The sequence below is a fragment of the Anguilla rostrata genome, chromosome 9 (genome assembly GCF_018555375.3).
Source record: "Anguilla rostrata isolate EN2019 chromosome 9, ASM1855537v3, whole genome shotgun sequence".
Lineage (NCBI taxonomy): Eukaryota > Metazoa > Chordata > Actinopteri > Anguilliformes > Anguillidae > Anguilla > Anguilla rostrata.
This window is the reverse complement of record NC_057941.1, coordinates 3,122,690-3,145,779: the sequence shown is the minus strand read 5'-3', so window position 1 is coordinate 3,145,779 and position 23,090 is coordinate 3,122,690. Positions and strand designations below refer to the sequence as shown.

The following is a 23,090-nucleotide window of genomic DNA, read 5'->3' as shown; positions in this document are numbered from 1 at the left end:
TTGTCATACTTTGCTTCTACAAAACAAAATGTGTTTTTTAATCTTTAGTCTCATTGAACAATGTGAGGACGCCAAGCAGTCGATGAGAGTTTCTGACAGCAGGGAGAGGGTGAATGGTGATAACTTTTATTTTAACTTTTATTATGCCAAAGCAAAAAAAAAACAAAAAACAAAAAAAAAAACCTGACTGTTCTCTCCTCATGTGACTGGCTCGTGGTCTTTCCACAGTCTTGCTTATCTATGCTGGCTGGAGGGCTTGAAACAGCTTTACCCCACTCAGGCAACATCATTTTTAATATCAAATTCAATTATCAAAACAAACAATAAATAAAAACCTTTTTCTCACCAGCACATAGGCTACTTGTAGCATAATAATACACTAGTAACATATCCAGCAGACCCTTAATCGCACTACAAATACATCACGATTACATAAAATGCTGAAACTGTTTTCCCCTCCATTAAAAAAACACAACAATATGAACTACATTTCCCATAATGCATGAAGCATCACGTGCAGTGCTGCATGCTCCTCTGCCTCCATGCAGGCTTGAGGCAAGGTTGTCATCTTCTCCGGCTTCTCTCGCATCCAGAGGATGTATCCCAGCATGCATCCAAGCTCTCTGCCACCCGCTTTTCCCATGAACCCTTCAGGAAAATCCAGGGGTCACCTGACCTGGGACCCCATATAAAAGTCCGAAAGAATGTGAACGCTGTCGATGCCTGTGGAACCTCCCTACAAGATAAGAAAAAAAAAAAAAAAAGGTAAGACATTCCTGTGGTGATAAGTCGGTGACATGCCATCTAGGCATTGAGGTGACAAACCGGCTACGACTGGTTGAAAAGTTTAAAATTTCCCAGCCTACATCCGGGTAAAACCTGAGCTATGTCGGGAATAACCTAGTAAATTTATATCAAAACAAGTTAGAGTCCCCCCCCCACGTGAAACAATTTACTGTGATATAATGTATCAGTGAACCAGTGTTGGTTTCAACAGGTCTGCCTGCAATGAAGCCTGGCTGTGTTCAATCAGCTGAATCTAATTATCAATTAAATGTGGTTAATTGGTTGATTTATTTTCATTAAATAAATTAAATAATGTTTAAAAAAGTGTTTTGTGTTTACTCAGGTTCCCTTTGTGTAATATTAGCCTACATTTTGTCTAAAGACCTGAAACCATCCACTGTGACAAATATGCAATAATAGAGAAAATTATGAAGAGGGAAAATACTTTATCACGGCACTATTTACAGCCAATTAACTCGTTTAGCCAGGGTAATCGATTAAAACAAAACATAACCTGCATACACACTCCAGTACCGGAATTTCACACCCTTGACTTAATCCCGAGGAACGGATAGCGAGGTGGTTGGCAGTCCTCTATTCTGTAAGTATCTGCCTCGGTATGCCTACCATCGAAAACAGAACAGAGATCGCACTTATCGTGCAGTATCTTTCTGTTCCAACCGAAACGCTTCCCACAACACAAATTTGTCACACAAAACTACCGTAACGGTAGCCTGTGATCAAGCGATCGCAAATCCAGATCATTCTGCTGAATGTGTCTTACTCAAACTGAGAGCATAAATGAACATCTCAAAGTCATTAATGCAACATTTTTATTATGGGAAAGGTTCTATTTATTGGCAACAGTAAAATACGCGCACGCTCTCTCTCTCTCTCTCCCTAGGTCAGTCTCTCTCTCCTCTCAGTATCTCTCTCTCTCTCTCTCTCTCAGCATAAGGAGTGAGATAACAGCATATCGGGAGTGAAACTAAGCCCCTTTTTACACCTGCCATTAACTCGCGTCTCGTGTGCGCATTGAGATCGGATTTATTTTCCGTGCAAAATGCCGGGTACGTCACTTCCCCATCAGTTTGACGGCTAGTTTTCTAAGGATGGCAACAAGAAAACGCGTTGTTGTATCCTGACAGATAGCAAAGAAGGAGAAGGCTGACATCCACTCACGACTACCCATAAACTAGCGGAGCATTTACCCGCTGAATGCTTTAATATTTTCAATAATTACGAAAGCCGAATAATCCAATGCTTGGCGAAGAGCTGGAAACGTTATAGATTTTTTAATTTATGGAATAAATAGGCTATTAAAATTATCGGGAGCTACCGCACAGGGCTAGTTTTTTTTTAATGCATACGATTACGGACGCTATACTGGTTATCTGCTACTTGACACTTAATCCGTTCCGGGCGTTGAGTTCCATTTCCGCACACGCAATATTTGAATTGGCGGCGCAATTGCCTTTACGCTTGTTTATCATTGAGGCCAAGTAAGTCCCTAACCGTTTGGGAGATCAGATCTCCCGTGCTTTTTTGGGTTGCCTTTACACTTGTATTTTTAGGTGCCCTTGCCCGATATCAGAATGAAATCCGATCACGCCCGGACGCATGTCAATGCCCGGTGTAAACAAGGCCTATAAATGTTGCGTTTTTGTTCATGAAGGGTCGATGAGAGTCCACCGCTTAAAATTCGGACCAGCTGGTCTATGCATTAATAACTCACAAAGACACCATGCCTATTGTTAGTGTAATGTTTATTCTTGGAACGGCCTCCATTACTGCCCCCTGGCTCCGGTGACGTGACGTAACGTAACTGACGTATAACTTTCCCTATCCCTCTCCCCACTTTCACACAGTAAAATGTTCAGCTCTTGCAGCGTGCGCACGGTCCCTATTGGACCACATGTACTCGGCAGGAGTTGAATTAACACAGGACATTTTTACTGTGTGAAGTAAATAAAGTGTTTAAGTTGCAAAAATAAAAACAGATGAACACTAGGTTTACATATTGTTATTCCTTATTTGGGACAAATGTTGACACTCATAACCCCTTTTATAAGGGGTTATGAGTGTCAACATTAGTTTAAATATATAACACTGAGATTTTCCTGGCAGCATAAGTAATTGTCAGGACAATGTGCACATGGCTACTTACTATGTCATATAATGTATTTTCTCAGATAACCTGTTTTCTCAACTGACATTTAGGGACTTTATCTATATATATATTTTTAATTAAAATTGACTTATTAGGGAACCACAGAAGCTAGTTCAAGATAAAGTCTGTTAAAGCAAGAAGAGGGAACGTTTGTTTTGAGTCTAGTAGGGCTTACTTAAAATAAAATTTCACAAAATCGTAATGTAAGTATTATAACAAAAAGGAAGTAAGATTTAGTAGTGACACACACATCACTTATGAATCAGTTATGAACAAAGTTGGAGTGAATGGCCTGTTCCAATCAATACAATTCCTTCTGTTTCAACTTTTTAAGTATGTTTATTGATAGGCCTAATTAGAAGGGCAGGGCAGATTCTTTCAAGGGCAAATTTGGTACCATGCTCATAAAACAAACCAAAAAAAGATTATGCTTAAAAACAGCACATATATACAAATAAGTGTAATGTGCATATTCTGTCATTGTTGAATTTCAGTGGAAATTCAAACATGCTACATGCAAGTATAACACGTTATTATGAATGTTCACATATAGCACATAAATGATTATGTTGCCCTATAAAATATTTATATTTATCAAAATAAAGCAATGTTTGATTGTTTGATATTGCACTCTCAAAACCGATGTGTTAAAAACAACACGCATCATTTGTTAACACATCTACTTAGGGACAACATTTTTTGTGTTACTTTGAACACAGTCTGTGTTAAAAAAAAGTCCCTTTGTAACACACAAATTGTATATTGGTAACACAAAAGTAGTGACTTTGACCCAAAAAAAGTGTTGAAAGTAACTCAAAAATAGTAACGCAAAAAGTGTGCTGGGTAGTAAGTAGCACATTCTTTGTGAGAGTGTAGCTGTACTGGAAGTGCAAGACCAATTTCATTTTTGGCTGGATTGCAACAGCGGGGCCAGCCCTATAAATGCGAATGTCTGTGACTGAGTGACTGCGTGAGTGATGAAGTTACACCACACAAGTCTGTGACTGAGTGACTGACTGATGAAGTTACGCCATTGGTCGGCCGGTTCGGTCCAGCCATACACTAGGTTTTGACCTGGTCTTGTTTTGTGGAATTTAAATTCATCGAAAGAGTTCCATCCCATGGAAGGGAAGACTTTCGAAGGAGAGACTGAATGAGAAAGTGGTCGTATGGGTGTAAATCTCTCTCAGAAGACGAATGTGCTTGACAGTATTTATTACCCCTGCGAGCAAAAGAAAGAAGCTTGGAGCTCCTGGGTGAAGCAGCTTGGGCGTATGCGCTAAATCTGCCCTCAGCCATCTGTCTCCATAGCCTGGTGACATTGAATCACGTCAAAGCCGTGTCTCGGTGAAAAGGCCCCGTGCTCCGCCCCCTGTCTTTAAAAACCCTGACCTCAACGAGCGTTTGGAGCCCCGCCCCCTTCTCCCAAGCGTCTCTGCCTGTCCAATCAGCACACAGGATCGCGACAGGATGTCCGTATCCTTATCCTTGGGTTTTGCAGGTGATGTAGACACAAATGGAAAAGCAGGACAGGTCTGCCTTCTGAAGGGAAATGCAAGTGGGTTTTTAGAAACATGGTCCATAATATAGACTCAGACAAAACTCTTATCCGTTAATCTGCGCGCTGTGCAGGTGTCAGAGGCGCGGCATCCAGTTCCATCAGTTTGTTCTTGACAACGGCAGTGAGACCGTACTGTATTGGCAAGCGCAACCTCGCGCAATAGCTCGTTAGCCCGAGGCACCAACCGCCTTTGGTATGAGTCTGTGAAGAGCCTGTGCTCGTGACCGCGTGTGACAGATAGGGGTTTCATATCTAATGGCCTTCCATAGTTTCAGACTGATGACCCACTTGATAAGGGCGTAACTGTGTCAAAATAAGGCGCAAAGAGGAAGTACAATAAGGATGTCGCGCAGTGGCGTTGCTACCTTAGGTTGCTACATGGATGCCGTTAATCGTGACAATTAGACATTTCAAATCGGGGTGGAATTGAACATACGCAGTCCTGCGTTGGGTGGCAAATTATTATTATTTTTATTAATACAAAAAAAAAAACCCAATAAGTCAAGTGGACAAACAAAAACATTTAAGCGGTGAAAAAAACTTTGGATGTACCACTGTACCGTCTGAATTAGTACAGGGTTGTATTTCAAGTGTTCATGGTTATATTCAAACCACTCACCCTTAAGGAATTAATAAAAGACTATTTGTTTAGTGCCATTTTACCCATATTAAAAACCAATAAGTGATTTCCTGATATAGTCACATTGCTCTGTTCTATGACTGCAGATGGATAGATTTTTACCATAGTTGTCTAGAGTGGAATCTTGAAATTAACTTGCCATGGCTGCAGAAATATCCTTTTAGGTGTTGAAGGTGGACATTTTTCAAGGTTAAGTAGACAGGCTACCCGGCAGCATTCTGACATGCATCACGTGACACGCATCACGTGCCGGACCCCGCTACCTTCCTCTTTTTTTTCAAAGAATTCTGAATTAGCATGACCGGGGCTAGCAATATATATATATAATGTATATAATTCCATACTTACTCTAAAGCGCGCCCTGTCTCCAAATGCTTAATATAAAATAACCCTTCGCAGTAAATGCAACACTATACAGCGCTAATGTTTTGCCCATATTCTCAAACCCCTATAAAGCCCCCCCCCTTTCAAAAAAAAAGAACACATTGAAATGGAATAAATGAAATATTTTAGCCCTGAGGAAATTCCGCAGGGGATTGAAAAGGGTGGAAGCGGGTCTCAATATTGCCATCTATATAATCGGTTTGAAATGCTGTGCGAAATTATTACGTGCTTTAATAGCCCACGATGACAATTTCGTACAAGGTCCCATCCCGAAAACCTGATTTGAACGTGTTAACGCTGTGTCACCTTGTCGTAAGGCGCATTCGCCGCACATGCGAGAGTCCTCCATTATTTTGGTTCCACTGCGCGAAATTTCAGAGGTAACAGAATACACATACGTAAACCCTATGATTAGCTGTGCTGGGCATCGCAGGCTATCCACATTTGGAAAGCGCAAGAGAGACGCGCACATGTTACCGGCTGGACGTTGCCAAACCGAATCGACTAGCCTAGCTCGCTACCGTATTACTCAGTGATTCTCACCTAAGCTCCCAGATTGTCCGAGAGTTGCTGCAGTCGATGCTGCAGTTTTATTCTCTTACTACGCCGGTTTGTGTGCTGCGACAGCAGACTCGATGAGAAAGACATGCTTGCGTTCGTCCTCGTTTCTGGGTCTATCTGGATTATATTAGGTAAGTCGATTATCATTTCTGCGGGTTTGTGTTCATGTTCTTGATAGCCATTTACGGGTATCAGTTGCTACTAACAGACTTGGACATATATTACGGATTTTAAATCATAGACTGCTGAAATGTAACTGTTCGGAAGAGACGCGTTTTTTGGACTTAAATTACCTGTGTCGTAATTAAACTAGCTTAGTGATGCTTTGGAATTTATGTAGACCTAAGAATATTGCTTTCCTCCAAGGTTGTCATTTATTTAATGATTCCATGCAGGAAATAGGCTAGCGGTATTTTGTCATTCAGCTTTAACAAAAATCACTGACGCCCGTCAGTTTTATATTTTACTTTGACACACCACGATTGACCCGCGGCATTATGTTGCATATCTAAGCGAAAAAACTTGCAAAGATATAGGCTAATGACAAATTATTTGTTTGATACCGAATGCGCTATTATGGACACCTTGCACGGTGTTGAGTTGCACATCCCTCCAAATGTGAGTAAATATATACATAATACCCATGTGTTTTAATGAAGCTTTCTTTCTTTCTTGAAAACAGAAGTCGTATGTTTTTATTTAACTGCGTTAGCTTTCCGGGGCTGGGCAAAAACGTCTTAGTGAATTCAAAATTTGCACTGGAGTGATGCTGCAGGCTCGTGAGCCGGGCCCTTGTCACACTGTAGCCCTGCGTAAACCGGGCAGACATTACTGTACACGTCATCTTCATTATTCATGTAGAATTTCCATTTTTATCCAGTACGGCACATATGTAAACCTTATTTAATTTAAACCGTTGCCTCAATGTAATATCTTTCAGTGTTTAAAGGAGCTGTTTGTCTCTCACTGTTAGAATAACGTAGCTACATAATCAACCGTCGGCACACTCCGCAAATACAACGTAAATGGCTTATGTGGTCGAAAAGGGAAGTTATCGAGCGCAGTGTTTCCAGCTATCCATGACCTATTGGTGGTGTGACGTATCGCCTCACGCGCTGGAGTGGCCTTGCCTGATTGGAAGGCGCTGTCCAGGGTAGTGGGGTACTGAAACGCTGAGGCAGGCGTAGGCGATTTGGGGATTCAATTCTGCTTCATTCGCTCATGTACTTTTTCAGATGCTGTGCCACGAGGAAATCTTATCTCTGAACGCTCATTCTTTAAAAGGCACCATTAAACAGGTCTTTGGGAGGTTTGGGTAAACCATTATGTCATACCAGGTAGTTGTGCGGCAGAAGCAATCCCAAGATTTAATTGATGTTCCCCCCTTTCTTTATATGAGCACGTCTTTATTCCATGTCATTGTACACTTACACTAGTCACGGAGCAGCATCTATAATTTATCCTTTCAGTCGTTGTCCCAGGCACAGAGGTAAACCTATTCTTTTTTTCCTTTTAATAATTAAGATGTTTGAACACACCCTCCACCAGTGACAACATCACAAAGATGTATGAAGGGTAGGTCTCCTTTACTCCAGTGTTTTGTTGCTGCTATGTCTTAATTGCATTCCACTTGTCTGCCATTACTCAAGGGGTACCCCCGACGATTCTTGAATTTAAGCATAATAGATTGGAATATGCACCAGGATATGACGTGGTTACTTACCGGATACGGAGAGGAGATGAGCCTGGGCTCGTGAACCGCATCTTAGCAACGGTAGTCATAGAAAACGTCAAGAAGCGATTTCGCTGTTCCCTACACGGTGCCTCGGCATGACTTGAGTGATCACTGAAAAGACTGGTCTTATATAGCAGACATATTGGGACAAATTGTTGGTTCAGGTGAAAGTTTTTACACAGATTAGATTACCCATAACCTGGTGTTTTCCGCTAGCGATTGATCTGGAACAATGGAGTCATTTAAGGCCGGCGCCAATGGGGAACCATGACATCTAGTGCACGGGATATAAATGCTATCACTATGGTCACCTTCAGTAAATATTCGGGCAAATGAAAAAAATAGATAAATAAAAAAATAAAGCCGAACAAGAGGGGAAATCCTGCAGTTTATGCAGGTGCATTAATTTCGTTGACTGCACGGATGAAATGCACAGTCAAATTAGACCAGAGAGAGGCTTTCAATTTTTAAACCGCTCCAGTCACCAACCGATTAATTATGAGGGAAAGCGGTGTGGCACTAGAGTATATTTGAGTATGCAAAAGCTTTTAGGCAGCAGTTGTTAACCCAATTGAGCGCGTTTCTTTATCTGTGAAAACATGGCCGAATTAAGTGAAAATACAGAGCAGACAGGCGACACTTCCCTCCCTGTCAGACCACACGGAGTTGAGAGGGAACTGAAATTTTCTCACGTTATTAAAATCCTTCCGTTAGTAATATGCTTTCTCTGTGGTCTGTTTGTCGTGTGTGTGCGTGTGCGTGTGCGTGAATGTGTGTTACTATGTGTTTGGCGGACAAGTGCTTGTCATCTGCCAGTGCATATAGATAGATAAATGGATAGATAGATAGATAGATAGATAGGCTATATATTTATGTGTGTATGCATTTGTACATGTACGGGCATTTAATTGCGTAAGTGTATTTCTGTTTCTGTATATTCTGAAGTGATCAAATGTCATTTGTATATGTGTGTGGGTGTGTGCATGCGCATGTAGTGTATGAGCATATCTGTGTCTCAGTGTCTGAGTCTGTAAACCGAGCTCACCTCTTCTGGCTGAGATAGCCGGAGGTGTACTTCTCATGTGCTCCAGGAAGGAGTGGGGGAGGGGGGGTCGTCTGGTGAGGGTGGTGTGATACGGAAGCTGCCTGAGACCAAACCAGCAGAGGCAGAGCCGTTTCTCTGTGCGTCATCACAATCTGCCGGCTGCGGTAAGACATCGCGAGTGATGGCGAATCCGAGAGTCGCCAGGTCCTGCGGATGTGACTGCGCGGCCTTTTCACACAGAACCGACCTCTTCGCTGTGTGCGCGAGAGAGACACTGGCGTGCTGTACTGGTTTATCAGTGAACCTATGAACCACTGCTGAGAAATACACTGTGGATTTGGTTCAGCGTATTATATATTTTTGCACAGCAATGCGCCTGCCTAACAGTGTGGTGTTATTTGCCTAACCCTTTAAGGTGTGAGATCACAATTATGCGATAACAACGTTCTTAACCGAACATTCTAATGCTGATGTAAACAATCGGTGCTGATAACTGAAAGCAACGAGTTATAGAATTTTGAAGAAAAACGTTCCCAAAAAAACCCTACTTTTCAAAGGATTACAGAAATTACATTCGAACTCCGTTGATGAGGTGCATTAACTGCAGAATAACACACACGCACAGGATGTGGGGGGTGGGGGGACGGGCAGGAAGTGCAGTATGTAAATTACTGTATTCAAATACTCCTGTGCCTGTTCACAAATGATGTTCCCGCTGTGTAGAGCAGTGAATAAATAAAAGGAAATGAGTAATCTCTGGCCAATGTGACTGAAACAGAAGCGCGTCGACTTTAAATGACCAAGACAGAGAGAGGTTACTTTTGAGCACCAGGTTTCTGTGCTAATCCCATAGAAGCGAAGCCTAATTACAAGTGACACTTTGCAGATGGGGAGGTGGGGGGGGGGGGGGGGGGGGGGGGGGGGGGGGTGGGGGGAGGGGGTTGGGGCGGGCAGGGGCGGGGGGAAGGGTAGGGGGGGGAGGGTTTGGGGGAGGGGGGGAGGGAGGAAGGGAGGGAGGGAGGGCCTTTTCCACTGAGAGCTTAAGCCCCTGTGGTCATAGGCAAGGAGTCCCTTCCATTCACTGTGAGCTAAATGTGCCTTAGCATCCAGGGCCTGCTTACTGTAGCTACCACAGGGAACACAGGTGGAGTTTGACTTGTAAGAATGGGTGGGGTGGGGGGGGGGCATCCGATTGTGACTGTGAACCAGAACGGGGTGGGCGGGGGTGGTGGTGTAATTGAGATTGTGGGTGGGGAGGGGGGTGGATAATTGAGATTGTGGGCCTCCTGGGGCAGGGTTGGCAGGGGTTTGGGCCACTATAAAGAATATGTGACAAATGATTGTAAAATGCACTATACAAATACTTTTTTTTTTTTAATTAAATTTTAAGTATAATGGTGAGTGTGAAGCTGCAGGGAGGGAAACTGGAGCCTTTGCTTACATTACATTTTTTTGGTCAGTGAAAACAGGACACATGCGAGCGAGAGGACTTCAGGTCCTGTGTCTGAGACCCACCCCCCCCCCCCCCGCCCCCCCAGCACAGAATGCGGTTCTGTGCCCTTCACCCTTCCAGCCCCCCAGCAAGGAACCCCCTGACAGTTTGAAGGAGAGAAAACCAAAAAAAATGCCAGACCAGGCCTTACGTGTGAAATATGATCATTCCTTTTCCCTTCAGAGTGCTGGTAACTGCCTCATTGGTTTTGTACTTAGACCCGCTCCACTTTCCCGAGCTTTGTATTTGTGTAGTTCTTTTGATCTTACCGCACACCTGTCACCTTTTATTTGTTTTTTTGTTTTTAAATCATGCCACCCATGAGTGGCCCGTAGATCTGGAGAAAGGCGGAGGGAAGACTCAGGTCCGGAGGCTGCCTTGTGATCAATGGCCGTCGACAAAAAAAGTGCAGAAGAAGCATCTCTGCAAAAAAAAAAAAAAAAAAAAACGTGAGGCTTTTAGAAGGTGCTCCTGTTCAGCGTCGGCGAGAGAGAATCGAGAAGCCCCCTCCAGCTTCACCTGCTGTGAAAATCGATACCCTGCATATGCAAAGCCGGCCTTCTCGGTGTCATTAGGATAAATTATGCATGAACGCAACCAATAGCGTACACAGAGGGTCTTTGTGTGTTTCGGATGGACTGGGTTGTGAACACGGCTCAGGTGAGTTCCTGGTCCGCTTTCCTAACGTTTCCCAGGCGGAACTCTCACTAGTGGAGGTAGCGTCGTGGAGGCAGAAACGCCGGGGGTGGTTCAAGGCCCCGGCTCGATACAGCGTTGGGTACGATCCAGCTTTTAGGTAAACTCAGCACTGGGTACAGTTTAGTGGTAGGAAATGGTGACTATTGGTGGGCTGAATGGCCTGTTCTCCTCGTGTTATGTTATGTTACTATACTCTTACACCTATGTGGAATCCTTATTTGCAATTCTTCGTAAAGAGAACGATTACAGTGTTCCAGTGAATTTTCTACTAATATTTTTACTTTTGTTTTTTTTTTTTTTTTTTACTGCATTTTTACCATACCGTTTTACCATTTGCAATACCATTGCTGAGAATTTCCTTTTTAAAGGCTAGTGCTGCGGTCGCCCAGTGAACATCTCCGTGGCGAAAAGTCGGTAAAACGTTGTCTAGGTGTTCAGCTGAAAACTTGGCCGCGTTTGTTTGAAAAGTGAAAGTTTTCCAGCCGAAGCTGTATCTGGATGAAGTGTGAGCTCTGCTGGGGCTAAGCCAGCTAAGACTGTTTATGTCAAAACATCTCTCAACTTAGATTTCCACCCCTCTAGACATCTTTTAACTTTTTTCATTAAATAAATTGTATAATAATTTTTTTTTTAAATGTGTTTTGCTGTTTACTCGGTTTTCCTTTGCTAAATATTACTTTTTGCCTAAAAATCTGAAAGTGTCCAGTATGACAAATATGCCATAATAGAGGAAAGGGGGAAAACACCTCTTCATGGCGCTTTATTTGCATTCAAAATAAAAAATGAAATGTAAAACTGAAATGCGACGTAGGCTTGGACAGTTCTCTTAGGATATCAAAACAACCCTCCCGCAATTGTGCAGCTGACAACGAGCAGCGTTTTATAGCCAAGCAATGCTGATAAAAACGCTTCCTTTTCCACGCGGTGGAACCGCTGGCTTTTCCCCAGTTCGCTTTTAAACAGGATGTCATTGGGCGAGTGTTGTAAGAAACAGCCGTTGCACATGAAGCCCGCTTCCCTCCCCTCAGGCTTAGCGGCGGGTAATGACAGGAGACTATTTTTACCCCGTGCACGCTGAAGGGCGGCTCCCCCACTCTCAAAGAAATCCCTGGCGTTTCACCAGTCAAAATGGCTCCTGACACAGCAAGTATACGTGCAGGCCTCAACTTCCAGTACAAATATAAGAAAAAATTCGATTTTTATTCGCTCTTAGTTTCTTTTTTTTGTTGTTGTTGTTGCTTTTTTTAGATCACATCTTTTTTTTGTTTTGCTGTAGAACTTCTCAGGTAGAAGTGTGTGTGTGCCGACAGTATATTTTGACGTTACACTGTGTTTTGCGCGCACGTAATCACTGGTATTGATTTTACTGAACAGTAAAAAAAAAAGACAAAAAGACCCCTGGAGTACTTCCATCTGGCGTGCTGGCCTTTCATGGAGATTTCAGTTGGTTAAAAGGAAGTTTTGATTCTCTGCTTGCGTATGTGCAAATTAATATAGGCGTTCTGTCTTCAGCCACACCCTTTTTTTTGCATACTCATAATGGCACGGCAAATCAAAACCAAAGGCTGACAGACAGGTGTTTTGGTTATCATGCAAAACGAGGACGGAAATCTGCTGCGAGCGCAACGTCGGGTGTAACAGATATGTACATTGTTCTCGTAGATGGCGGGACGTTGATTTGGCTGGCGGTCGGTGCGCCATTGCTTGCATTGGTAGACCGGCAGCCTAATGGATGTGCATTCGCTGAGTCAGCTCCCCGTTGCTCTCGCTCAGTCCTTGTGACTCATGTATTTCTGAGCTGAAGAGCCTTCTGACTTAAAACAACAGAGCAGAAATGCTCACGGTGACTGAGGCGCGCTACTTATCGTTAGCCGCGCGTCGTTAGGCCAGAGGATGAGCGGGCTTGGGGGGAGGGGGGGGAGGGGGTGTCAGTCAGGTGACCTCGACGGCTGCTGTGCCGCAAAGGCCGGTTTGGCTGCGCATATTTCGGAAAGCAGCGCACCCACGGCATCTCAAATCGATGCTGGGGGAAAGAAAAAGGGTCTAATCTCAAACCTCTAACTGAAAATCTCTAACTGAAATGCTTTCTGAGTCACGTTCTCTTACCTGCAGCAGAGCTGCAAGAGAGAAGGAGGAGAAATGACTCAGAAATTGTTTTTTTTTATTTTTTTAAATGAGACATTATGTTTTCTGCACTATTGGTCATTCCGTAACTTAATCACTAAAATGTTTTTTTTCTCTCTCCTTTGGTTTCTCATACATATGACTCGATTTAATTTTTAATGATGATGGATTTTTATGCTCAAAAATGACTGCACTCTGGGATTGCGAATGTGGGTGGAATGCCCGACCTGGCCCTTGGTCGATAGCCTGAATTCCGTCCAATAGTTTTATTATTTTTTTCCTACTAGATGGTGTCATTAGGAATTACAGACTGTGGCTTACTTGTTTTGTATTGTCCATTTGTACCGCTCAATATTTACTGCAGCAGATCAGCAGGTTAAATTGGGACAGTTGCACTCCTGGGACCTAAACCAGCAACCCCCGAGTCATGCTTCCTAATCTAACCATTGCCCTGACTACCCAGGATTGTGATTTGCCTATATACTGTAACCCTTTTTAGGCCTAAAGTTTTGAGTAGTGTGTGTTCTAGAACTCCATTTTCTCAGTTACCAGCAGTGACTGTTTCATCAGCATTAGAATGTTCAGTTAAGAACATTCTAATCACATATTTGCAATTTTACACTGGCATCTCACGCTGGCTGTGGGCTCTCCCAGGGGAAACACCTTCACACAGAAGCTTGCACCCAGTGAACATTTTTGTGGTGAAATGCCGTCTAGACATTGTGGTGGAAAACCCGGGCTACATTTGACTGCAGACAGTAAGTTTTCTTGCCAGCTAGGACGTGTCCAGGCTAACGTCTCTCAGTCCAAGATTTCCACCCCTCTAGACGTCTAGATCCCGCCTCTTGCTCACTGGGTATGTGTGCGATGCCGACAGCTGTGTCTCCGGCTCGTCCTGAGGAGTGTGAAAGCTGATTGGTGGGTTTTTGTTGGTGTGTGTGTGTGTGTGTGTGTGTGTGTGTGGGCGTGCGGTTCAGTTAACAGTGCGTGTCTGCGTGTCTCCTCTCCTTCCCTCCCTCTGCCACCCCCCTTCTCCCTCGTTTCCCTCCCTCCACCCCCCCCTTCCTGCCCTCATATCCCTCCCTCCACCCCCCCCCTTCCTGCCCTCGTGTCTCCCCGCCCTCCCTCCCTCCCCGCCCTCCCTCCCTCCCTCCCTCTGCCACCCCCCTTCTCCCTCGTTTCCCTCCCTCCACCCCCCTTCCTGCCCTCATATCCCTCCCTCCACCCCCCCTTCCTGCCCTCGTGTCTCCCCGCCCTCCCTCCCTCCTCCCCTCCCTCCCTCTGCCACCCCCTTCTCCCTCGTTTCCTCCCTCCACCCCCCTTCCTGCCCTCATATCCCTCCCTCCACCCCCCTTCCTGCCCTCGTGTCTCCCCGCCCTCCCTCCCTCCTCCTCCCTCCCTCCCTCTGCCACCCCCCTTCTCCCTCGTTTCCCTCCCTCCACCCCCCCCTTCCTGCCCTCATATTCCTCCCTCCACCCCCCCTTCCTGCCCTCGTGTTTCCCCTCCCTCCCTCCCTCCCTCTGCCACGCCCTCCTTCCCCCTCGTATCCCTCCCTTCCTTCCTCCCCACCTCGTCCACCCATCCGCCCCCCCCCCCCCCCCCCCCCACGCAGAGCTGAGTTCCACGCTGATGGAGAGGATGCAGGCCCAGGAGCTGTTGCGGACCCTGCGGCTGCCCGAGCTGGACGAGTTCAGCCAGTTCTTCCGCTCCCTGCCCACCTCTGCCCTGGTGGGCATCGGCGCCCTGACCGCCATCCTGGCCTACTGGCTGGCCACCCGCCCCCGTGCCATCAAGCCTCCCTGCGACCTCCGGCACCAGTCGCAAGAAATAGAGGTGACACCCCCGCCCCCGCCACACTCCCGCAAATACCCATAATCCCCCTCTTTGCATGCTTTCCTTTCCTGGGAACCAACGGACACCAGATATCTTTATATTTATGCCTTTGTATTTATATCTTTATTTGTCACCCAGTCAGGCCATGTGTTCTTTCTTAGGCTCAATCTGTTGTGAATTTACTTTACTTTATTTGACTTTACTTAACTTTTATTTTACTGTAATTTACTTTACATTAATTTACCGTGAATTTACCATAATTCTCTTTACGTTACTTTACTGTGAATTTACTTTTCTTAACTTTACAGTTTCTGACGTAGCGGCCTAGCCAGGCCGTGTGTTCTGACTTAGGCTCAATCTGGTGCACCTCATCACTTGAGTCTGTTTGAGCCTCATCAAGCCCCCACGGGACGCTGAAGATAACGAAAGGCACACATCGAGAGCTCCTTCAAAAGCTTAACTTGTTTTCGTTTTTTTTTTTTTTTGTTCTTTTGTTTATTAGATTTTTTCACTGAGCAATAACAGAGCTGAGTGCCAATATGGCCTCTTTAAATTAAATAAATTTGAAGCGTTCAAACCGTTTCCCTCAGTATAGCCTTTCATCTTGTAAAATGTATGTACTGTGACTCTCCCGGTGGAAACTTGTAAATGCAATGTTTTGCCGAATATAAAACAGATAAGAATAAGATCATATGCTCTGACACTGAGTTAGATGGTGCCAATTGTTATCGCAATCCATATGGATACATAGTGAATCCATATTTGCATATACTGCTGTCAGTAACAAGCTATTGATAACATTTCTTGAACCAGATACATTGTACCTCATTCTGTAGATGAGATTGTAGATGAGATTAGACAGTGGATACTGCCTCATTGTATTCATCCGATTATTTATCTGCTCAGTGCACGGGTTGCATTTGAATGCTTTGTGTGTATTTTGCATTTGCAGTTTTACATTTACGTGTGCATTCTGGGGGTTCCTGGAGTTTCTTTGGTAGTAGCTGTGGCCGTATCGCTGTGATCTGGGCCATGGGCTTGTGGGGACATGCGCGGGTCAGGGGTGCTGCTCTGTGGGGCTCAGGGCTGACCCGTTCTCCTTTTTGGGGATCTGTGCCGCAGCAGGAGGACGGGGCACGCAGGTCCATGCTGGGGGACAGCTCCAAACTGCTCACGCACTACCACGAGGACGCCAAGACCATGTACGAGGTGTTCCAGAGGGGCCTTCACATAGCCGGTATGCGTCCCCCGCAGGGGATTCTGGGTAGATGTGATCCATCACAACCGATGCATGAAACTGTGTGTGTGTGTGTGTGTCCTCGTACGTGTGTGTGTGTGTGTTTGTGTACGCTTGTGTGTAAGTGTCCGCTTGTGTGCGCATTTGTATGTATGTGTCCAAGTGTGTTTGTGCATGTGTGTGTGTGTGTTTGTGTGTATGTTTCTGTGCCTTTGTGTGTATGTGTCCAAGTGTGTTTGTGCATGTGTGTGTGTGTTTCTGTGCATTTGTGTGTATGTGTCCAAGTGTGTTTGTGCATGTGTGTGTGTGTGTGTGTGTGTTTGTGCATGTGTGTGTGTGTGTGTGTGTGTTTGTGCATGTGTGTGTGTGTGTGTGTGTGTGTGTTTGTGCATGTGTGTGTGTGTGTGTGTGTGTGTTTCTGTGCATTTGTGTGTATGTGTCCAAGTGTGTTTGTGCATGTGTGTGTGTTTGTGCGTGTGTGTGTGTGTGTGTGTGTGTGTGTTTGTGTGTGTGGCTGAAGCACTGAAGAGATTATAATCTTACACTTGCACTGTTCAAGTCTGGGATTTTTCTTTTTGATCTCCGCTGGCTTCCTGTGCTGCCTGACCAGGTGACGGACCCTGCTTAGGGTCTCGAAAACCCAATCAGCCATATAAGTGGCTGTCCTACAAAGAGGTGAGAGCGCCGAACATCTCTGGAAAAATATTAAATAAGCACGTCAACAGAGTCTAAAATCCAGAGGTGGAAAATCCAGGTTCAAAAGTCCTCTCCAGTCTTTTGTTCTAATCACCGGGTTTTGCTAGTCAGCACAATTCTTCAGCCAGGAGGCAGAACTAATTAGTGAAATGAGCTGGCTGAGTTCTTGGATGGAAGAAACAAATGGCAGGACTTTTACTTTCTGACCCCTGGACTTTCCACCTCGGCTAATATCTAATCTGTAAGAACAGATATATGGCTCCTTGCATATCATTCTGTTAATCGAATTTAGTCTAATACGTTCTTAACAACGTTCTTGCAACACATACCATTAAAATCATAAAAATATATAATAGGAATGAATTTTAAAGATATATTCAACAGCATATTAGTAATATGTATCACAATTGCACAAGCTAGCGTTTTCCAGCAGAAAGAGGACCTGTGAGTATGTGTCATTTGAGAGAACAGTTCGTGGATTAGCAGGAAAACGTGCTGATTTTATTTCCTGTTTGTGATGCGGTTCCTGCTCAGATCGTTGCCCATGTTTTTGCCGTTTCCTGTTGCCTATAAATACTCAGCTGTTTCCCCTGTTTAACTTCCAGGTCACAACCCGGGCCGAGCACCTCGGGTCAGGGCTACTGTATCAGGGCTGCAGGCCATGCTCGGATCAGTTCATTGGAGTCTTTGCACAAAACCGGCCAGAGGTGAGCCATAAAACTCATGTACCCACAACGCACCACATGAACTGCCAGATTGAACGTATACAGGAAGATAATAACTTGGTCACTCAAGATCAAGTTTTTTTTTTTTCCTGTTCCCTGGCTTTGGAAAAATGCATTGATTGCCTATGACCTTTGCTTTGTTATGACTGCAGTGGATCATCTCTGAGTTGGCCTGTTACACCTATTCCATGGTAGTGGTGCCACTTTATGACACCCTTGGACCAGACGCTATTCGCTACATCATCAATGTCGGTAAGTGACAGGATTACGCCACCTGGACCTTTAGATTTGTTTATCTGATGTTTGTGTGGGGCGGCTCGGTGGTACACTGGGTAGCACTGCCACCTCACGGCATACAGGTTTGAATCCTGACCAGACCCTTTCTGTGTGGTGTTTGCACGTTCTCCCTGTGTTCATGTGGGTTTGCTCCAGGTACTCCAGTTTCCTCCCACAATCCAAAGTCAAGCAGGTTACATTAATCGGAGAGTCTAAATTTTCCATAGCTGTGACCAATGATTGACCGTGGTATTTGTTTTGCACCAATCAGCGGTCGTGTTATTGGTTTTGCGTATGCTAAAAGGTTTTGCACATGCTGGAGGTCTTAATAAATCAGGCCCTTAGTGATTATGAATGGGCCTCTGCGGCTTCTTGGAGATGCCGCATTTTTGTATTCCTGAGGGCTGAAAATGGATGTGAGCGTCTGCCAAACGATTGTAATGGAACGTAACGGAATTGTGCTGAGCGTTTGTGGGTGTTGTGGGTAATATTCAGCTCTGTTGCCCACCCCCCAACAGCCGAAATCTCCACGGTGATCTGCGACAAGCCGGAGAAGGCCCAGGTGCTCCTGGAAAACGTGGAGCGGAAGAACACCCCCGGCCTGAAGCGGGTGATCCTCATGGACCCCTTCGACCCCCTCCTCCTGGAGCGGGGCGAGGAGTGCGGGGTGCAGGTTCAGGCCCTTCAGGACGTGGAGGTGAGGATGTGCACCCCTTTTTAACAGCGCTGGGATCAGGGGTGCCACCGGGGATTTTGGGCCATCTCACGTTGGGCCCCACGACTACCGCGGAAAATCCTGGGGTGGGGGAGCTGAGATGGCCTGGCTAAAAAGTTTTCTTTGGTCTACAATTTTATGGGGGCCCACAGGGACTGCATATGCACAGGGCCCAGAATTTCTGTTACTGAGTAACAAATCATTTTATATTATTATTATTAGTATTATTATTATTATTTACTCAAAAAAGTAGATTCATATTCATATTTATTAAATGTTTAACTTTTTGACTAACCATGCCCTGAATCCCTAGAATAAAGTTTTTCCAAAAAGGAGTGTGTGAAAACTCACAAAGGGTCGCAGATTTGAGGAAGTGGAAAAAGTTTTTTCTTAAACTGTTAATTTCAAAAGCAACACTGCGAGAAACTGGCATACTTAAAAAAAAAAAAAAAAAAAGTAAATATTTTTCATCGATATGGATTCGATAAGGTCGTGCTTGAGGCCAAATGCTTACCACCGTTGACTCTTCCCTAAAACTCAGTGGTCTTGTGGCTCTGGGAATGTGCTGTTTTGCTGTCCATATTTCTGAGAGTTTTACGTGGTTTGGTAAAAAAAAAGACTTGTGTTGATAATCTTCTCATCCTTCATGATATGTTCTGGATAGTGCTCCGTTCTGAAGTAACACGAGCCTAACGCTAGATGTGTGTGTGTTTGTGTGTGTATCTGTGTGTGTGTGTCTGTGTGTTTGTGTGTGGTGTGTCTGTGTGTCTGTGCATGTGCGCGTGTGTGTGTGTGTGTGTGTGTGTGTCTGTGCTTGTGTGTGTGTGTGTGTCTGTGCTCGTGTGTGTGTTTGCGTGTGTTTGTGCATGTGTGCGTGTGTGTGTCTGTGCTCGTGTGTGTGTGTGTGTGTGTCTGTGCTTGTGTGTGTGTGTGTGTGCGTGTGTCTGTGCTTGTGTGTGTGTGTGTGTGTGTGTCTGTGCTCGTGTGTGTGTGCGTGTGTCTGTGCTCGTGTGTGTGTGTGTGCGTGTGTCTGTGCTCGTGTATGTGTGTATGTGTGTGTGTGTGCGTGTGTGTTTGTGCCGTTCTCTTCTCCAGGCTTTGGGCCGAGATCACCACAGAGGCCCCCTGGTGAGTTAACACTCTCAGACGTCTTCCTTCTGCACGACTGGGGCCACTGCACAGTGGGACTGGGGGGGCACCACCCGGGATTTTGGGCCCCCCACCGCCCCATAAAATCATATCTTCTGATATTTGTTGAGGCTCCCTTATAGTGTCCCTGAGTGGGACATCTAGCAAGAGAGAGAACTTGAAGGACTGGAGGGCAAGCAAGTCATGGGTGTTGCTGTACTGCCGGCACTTCTCTTAACTGCTTTGATTAGCCCAAACATTTACACAACCTTCTGCCATCGCAACTCACCCCTCCTCTCTCAAAACATGTCTCTCAAAAAATGTAAAAAAATCATTTAAAATTGGAATTGCGTTGCCCATCGATTTCCAGCAGTTTCTGCCTGCTAGCAGCTGACTCTGATCAGAGGGACTCATGGGTAATGGAGTCTTTGTCCAATTTGATGTTTATTTGCTGAGCGTTTATTTCTCTGAGACAGGAAAGCCCTAAACTGAGCGGAGCCACTGTGTGTTTACATATTTGCTCTGAGAAGTGTTTGCATTGTACACATAACCACTGTTCCATTTATCTACCGGAAGGAAGTCTTATATGCTGTGGAAAAATAAATGAGTGTTCTCCAGTCGTAATGTAAGTCGACCCAGCCAAAAATGATTTCACTGCAGGCTTCTGTGATTTTTAAAAGGATTTATGGCGTATTTTCAGGCTTCGAGACAACACTTCAAACTTTGTTAATTTAACAAACCCGTCCAAGATACTCTGAATTCAGTCCTGAGATGCAACTTCTTCTAATACTGTAGCATCAGTGTAATAGAATGTGAAGTCAGTATTACAATAGTATGGAAAGAGTCTATCCACAGTGACTCATTTTGCGTGGAGTATTTCTTTAGAGAAGCCACAGACTACTGTACGTAGTCCATCAGGGAGTAATGAGCTGCCATTCCCGCCTCAGTTCCATTATGAAGTATGAATTTGGGCAGCGTGTACGGAGTGGAAAATTAATGGCATTATATTAGGACCTGTCCACACGTATACAGATTTTTCTGAAAACGTAGTTTTTTCCCCCCTACGTAAAAAAAAAAAAAAAAAATCCTATCCACATGACCGGCGTTTTAAAAAATATCTCCGTCCACAGGAGAACGCTAGAACGATTGCCGCATGCACAATACACCAATTGCCATGGTAACTGATACACGACTTGACATCGCGACGTCAGGGTTTTCATAAAGCTCCGTTTCTCTTGTCCACACAAAGACAGAGAAACCGGAGTTTTGAAAAATCTCCACCTTGAAGGGCGTTTTCAAAAAGAATCCCTGTACGTGTGGACAGGGCCTCAGTGAAATGCCGGACTGCTGGGTTGCCTCCAGATGGGAAATGTGTTCTCACGGAATTGCCTCCTCCCTTTATGTGTGGATTCCTGTGTTTACTTTGGAATAAAGAAAATGGCCCTTGTACCGGCTAGCTTAATGTTTCCACTGCACACAATACTTGCACGTGTTTATTTTCTGAAAACATGGTAAATGGACTGCATTTATATAGCGCTTTTATCCAAAGCGCTTTACGATTGATGCCTCTCATTCGCCAGAGCAGTTAGGGGTCAGGTGTCTTGCTCAAGGACACTTCGACACGCCCAGGGCGGGGTTTGAACCAGCAACCCTCCGACTGCCAGACAATCGGTCTTACCTCCTGAGCTATGTTGCCCCAACACGCATGAAAAAACAGATCCCATGTTTGCCGGGTATGATTTAAGAAAATGACATTACTGACCTTCACAAGTTTTTTTTTTTTTTGGTCTTGTTCATAGTGGCTGAAAAAGCAATATGAATATATCCTCAGAAAAATGTCAGACATCAGCCAAGTGATCTCTTGGCCTTGCTCCAATTTAGTATTGTTGTTTTCCTGTTGTAACTTCTGGTTTTCTCTTTGTTCCTTCAGCCTCCTCAACCGGATGATCTATCCATCGTGTGTTTCACCAGTGGAACCACAGGTGTGTGTTCCTCTCTGTCGTAAGACTGTGAGAATCGTTATATGGACTGGACTGCATTTATATAGCGCTTTTATCTACATATTTATATATCCAAAATGCCTCTCATTCACACACACTCACACTCACACACCAACGGCAAAAGGCTGCCATGCAAGGTACCGATCAGCTCGTTGGGAGCAATTAGGGGTTAGGTGTCTTGCTCAGGGACACTTTGACACTTCGCGGGGGATCGAACCGGCAACCCTCCGACTGCCAGACAACCGCTCTTACCTCCTGAGCTATGTCGCCCCTTATATCCTGTGGGCACCGAATCACTGAATGGCAATGCTTCTCGCTCGGGTTGCATTTTAAACTCTTGCTACCTTTGTACCTGTATATAATTTATATATAATTTTTGTTTTTGTTTTTGTGTGAATAAGCCAGGCTATTTGGTGAAATGTAACAACGTCAATTAAATATATGGCTGTAATTTGGAAAGGTACATTTGGAAAAGGTGGTTGTGAGTGTAGTACAGTAATAATCACAACGAGCTCCCCCTGCTGGTGAACCTTGAGAATGGGCTCTTGGTCTGTGTCTCTCAGGTTTCTGGTCTTTGTGGAGTTAATACCTAACTACTGGAGAGCGTGGGTGGGTCTTAACTGTACTGTTGGACCCATCTGTACTAATTTATGGGGGGTCAAGTGCACAGCAAATACTCACAAAATTTTATCTTATATATATATATACTGCATATATCTTTGTTAAATAGGACAAATATGTCTCCTTCAGGTTGTTTGTGTTCAGGACTGAGAGTTCATTCAAATATTTTCACCATGTTCAATTTTCGCGAGCGTGTAAATGAGGCTTATCAGTGTATTAACATTTGTGACTCCACATGAAGAGGTGTTACTGGAAATGGAAGCAGTTTTAAGAATTGAATTACATTTGACCTACATTTTTTAAGGAATTGAACTACATTTTTTAAGGAACTACATTTTTTAAGGAATTGAACTACATTTTTTGTTGTGCTGCAGGGAACCCTAAGGGCGTGATGCTGACCCATGGCAACGTGGTGGCGGATTTCTCGGGGTTCCTGAAAGTGACTGATGTAGGTAGAATTAGGGGTTCTGCTCGACTTTGGGGGAGGGGGGGGTGGCGGGGCTCATAAACACCAGGAATGATGTATAATGAACGGCTCCCTGAAATACAAGAACAGACATGGTAAATGGACTGCATTTATATAGTGCTTTTATCCAAAGCGCTTTACAATTGATGCCTCGCATTCACCAGAGCAATTAGGGGTTAGGTGTCTTGCTCAGGGA

General features: G+C 44.7%; 1 protein-coding gene and 1 long non-coding RNA gene across 6 annotated transcripts in view; one reads left to right on the top strand and one right to left on the bottom strand.

The window, feature by feature from the left end:
- Positions 1 to 256: 256 nt before the first annotated feature.
- LOC135262687 (uncharacterized) lies at positions 257 to 1,586 on the bottom strand. Its single transcript, XR_010332292.1, has 2 exons — positions 1,301 to 1,586; positions 257 to 736 (listed from the first exon to the last, which is right to left on the bottom strand). It is a non-coding gene; the product is annotated as an uncharacterized LOC135262687 (long non-coding RNA).
- Positions 677 to 23,090, top strand: part of acsl6 (acyl-CoA synthetase long chain family member 6) — a 34,463-nt gene continuing 12,049 nt past the window's right edge. The window contains exons 1-11 of one of the 5 annotated variants that reach the window (XM_064349819.1): positions 5,931 to 6,233; positions 7,627 to 7,677; positions 14,810 to 15,030; positions 16,153 to 16,267; positions 16,878 to 16,942; positions 17,569 to 17,670; positions 17,841 to 17,940; positions 18,483 to 18,661; positions 19,775 to 19,807; positions 21,738 to 21,789; positions 22,803 to 22,876. In XM_064349819.1, the coding sequence (XP_064205889.1) occupies positions 7,671 to 7,677; positions 14,810 to 15,030; positions 16,153 to 16,267; positions 16,878 to 16,942; positions 17,569 to 17,670; positions 17,841 to 17,940; positions 18,483 to 18,661; positions 19,775 to 19,807; positions 21,738 to 21,789; positions 22,803 to 22,876 (948 nt within the window). In that variant the 5' untranslated portion in view covers positions 5,931 to 6,233; positions 7,627 to 7,670. Of the gene's footprint in view, positions 766 to 1,269; positions 1,388 to 5,929; positions 6,234 to 7,626; positions 7,678 to 14,809; positions 15,031 to 16,152; positions 16,268 to 16,877; positions 16,943 to 17,568; positions 17,671 to 17,840; positions 17,941 to 18,482; positions 18,662 to 19,774; positions 19,808 to 21,737; positions 21,790 to 22,802; positions 22,877 to 23,090 lie in introns of those variants that run through there. The other 4 variants (XM_064349817.1, XM_064349820.1, XM_064349818.1 and 1 more) reach the window with 4 other exon arrangements.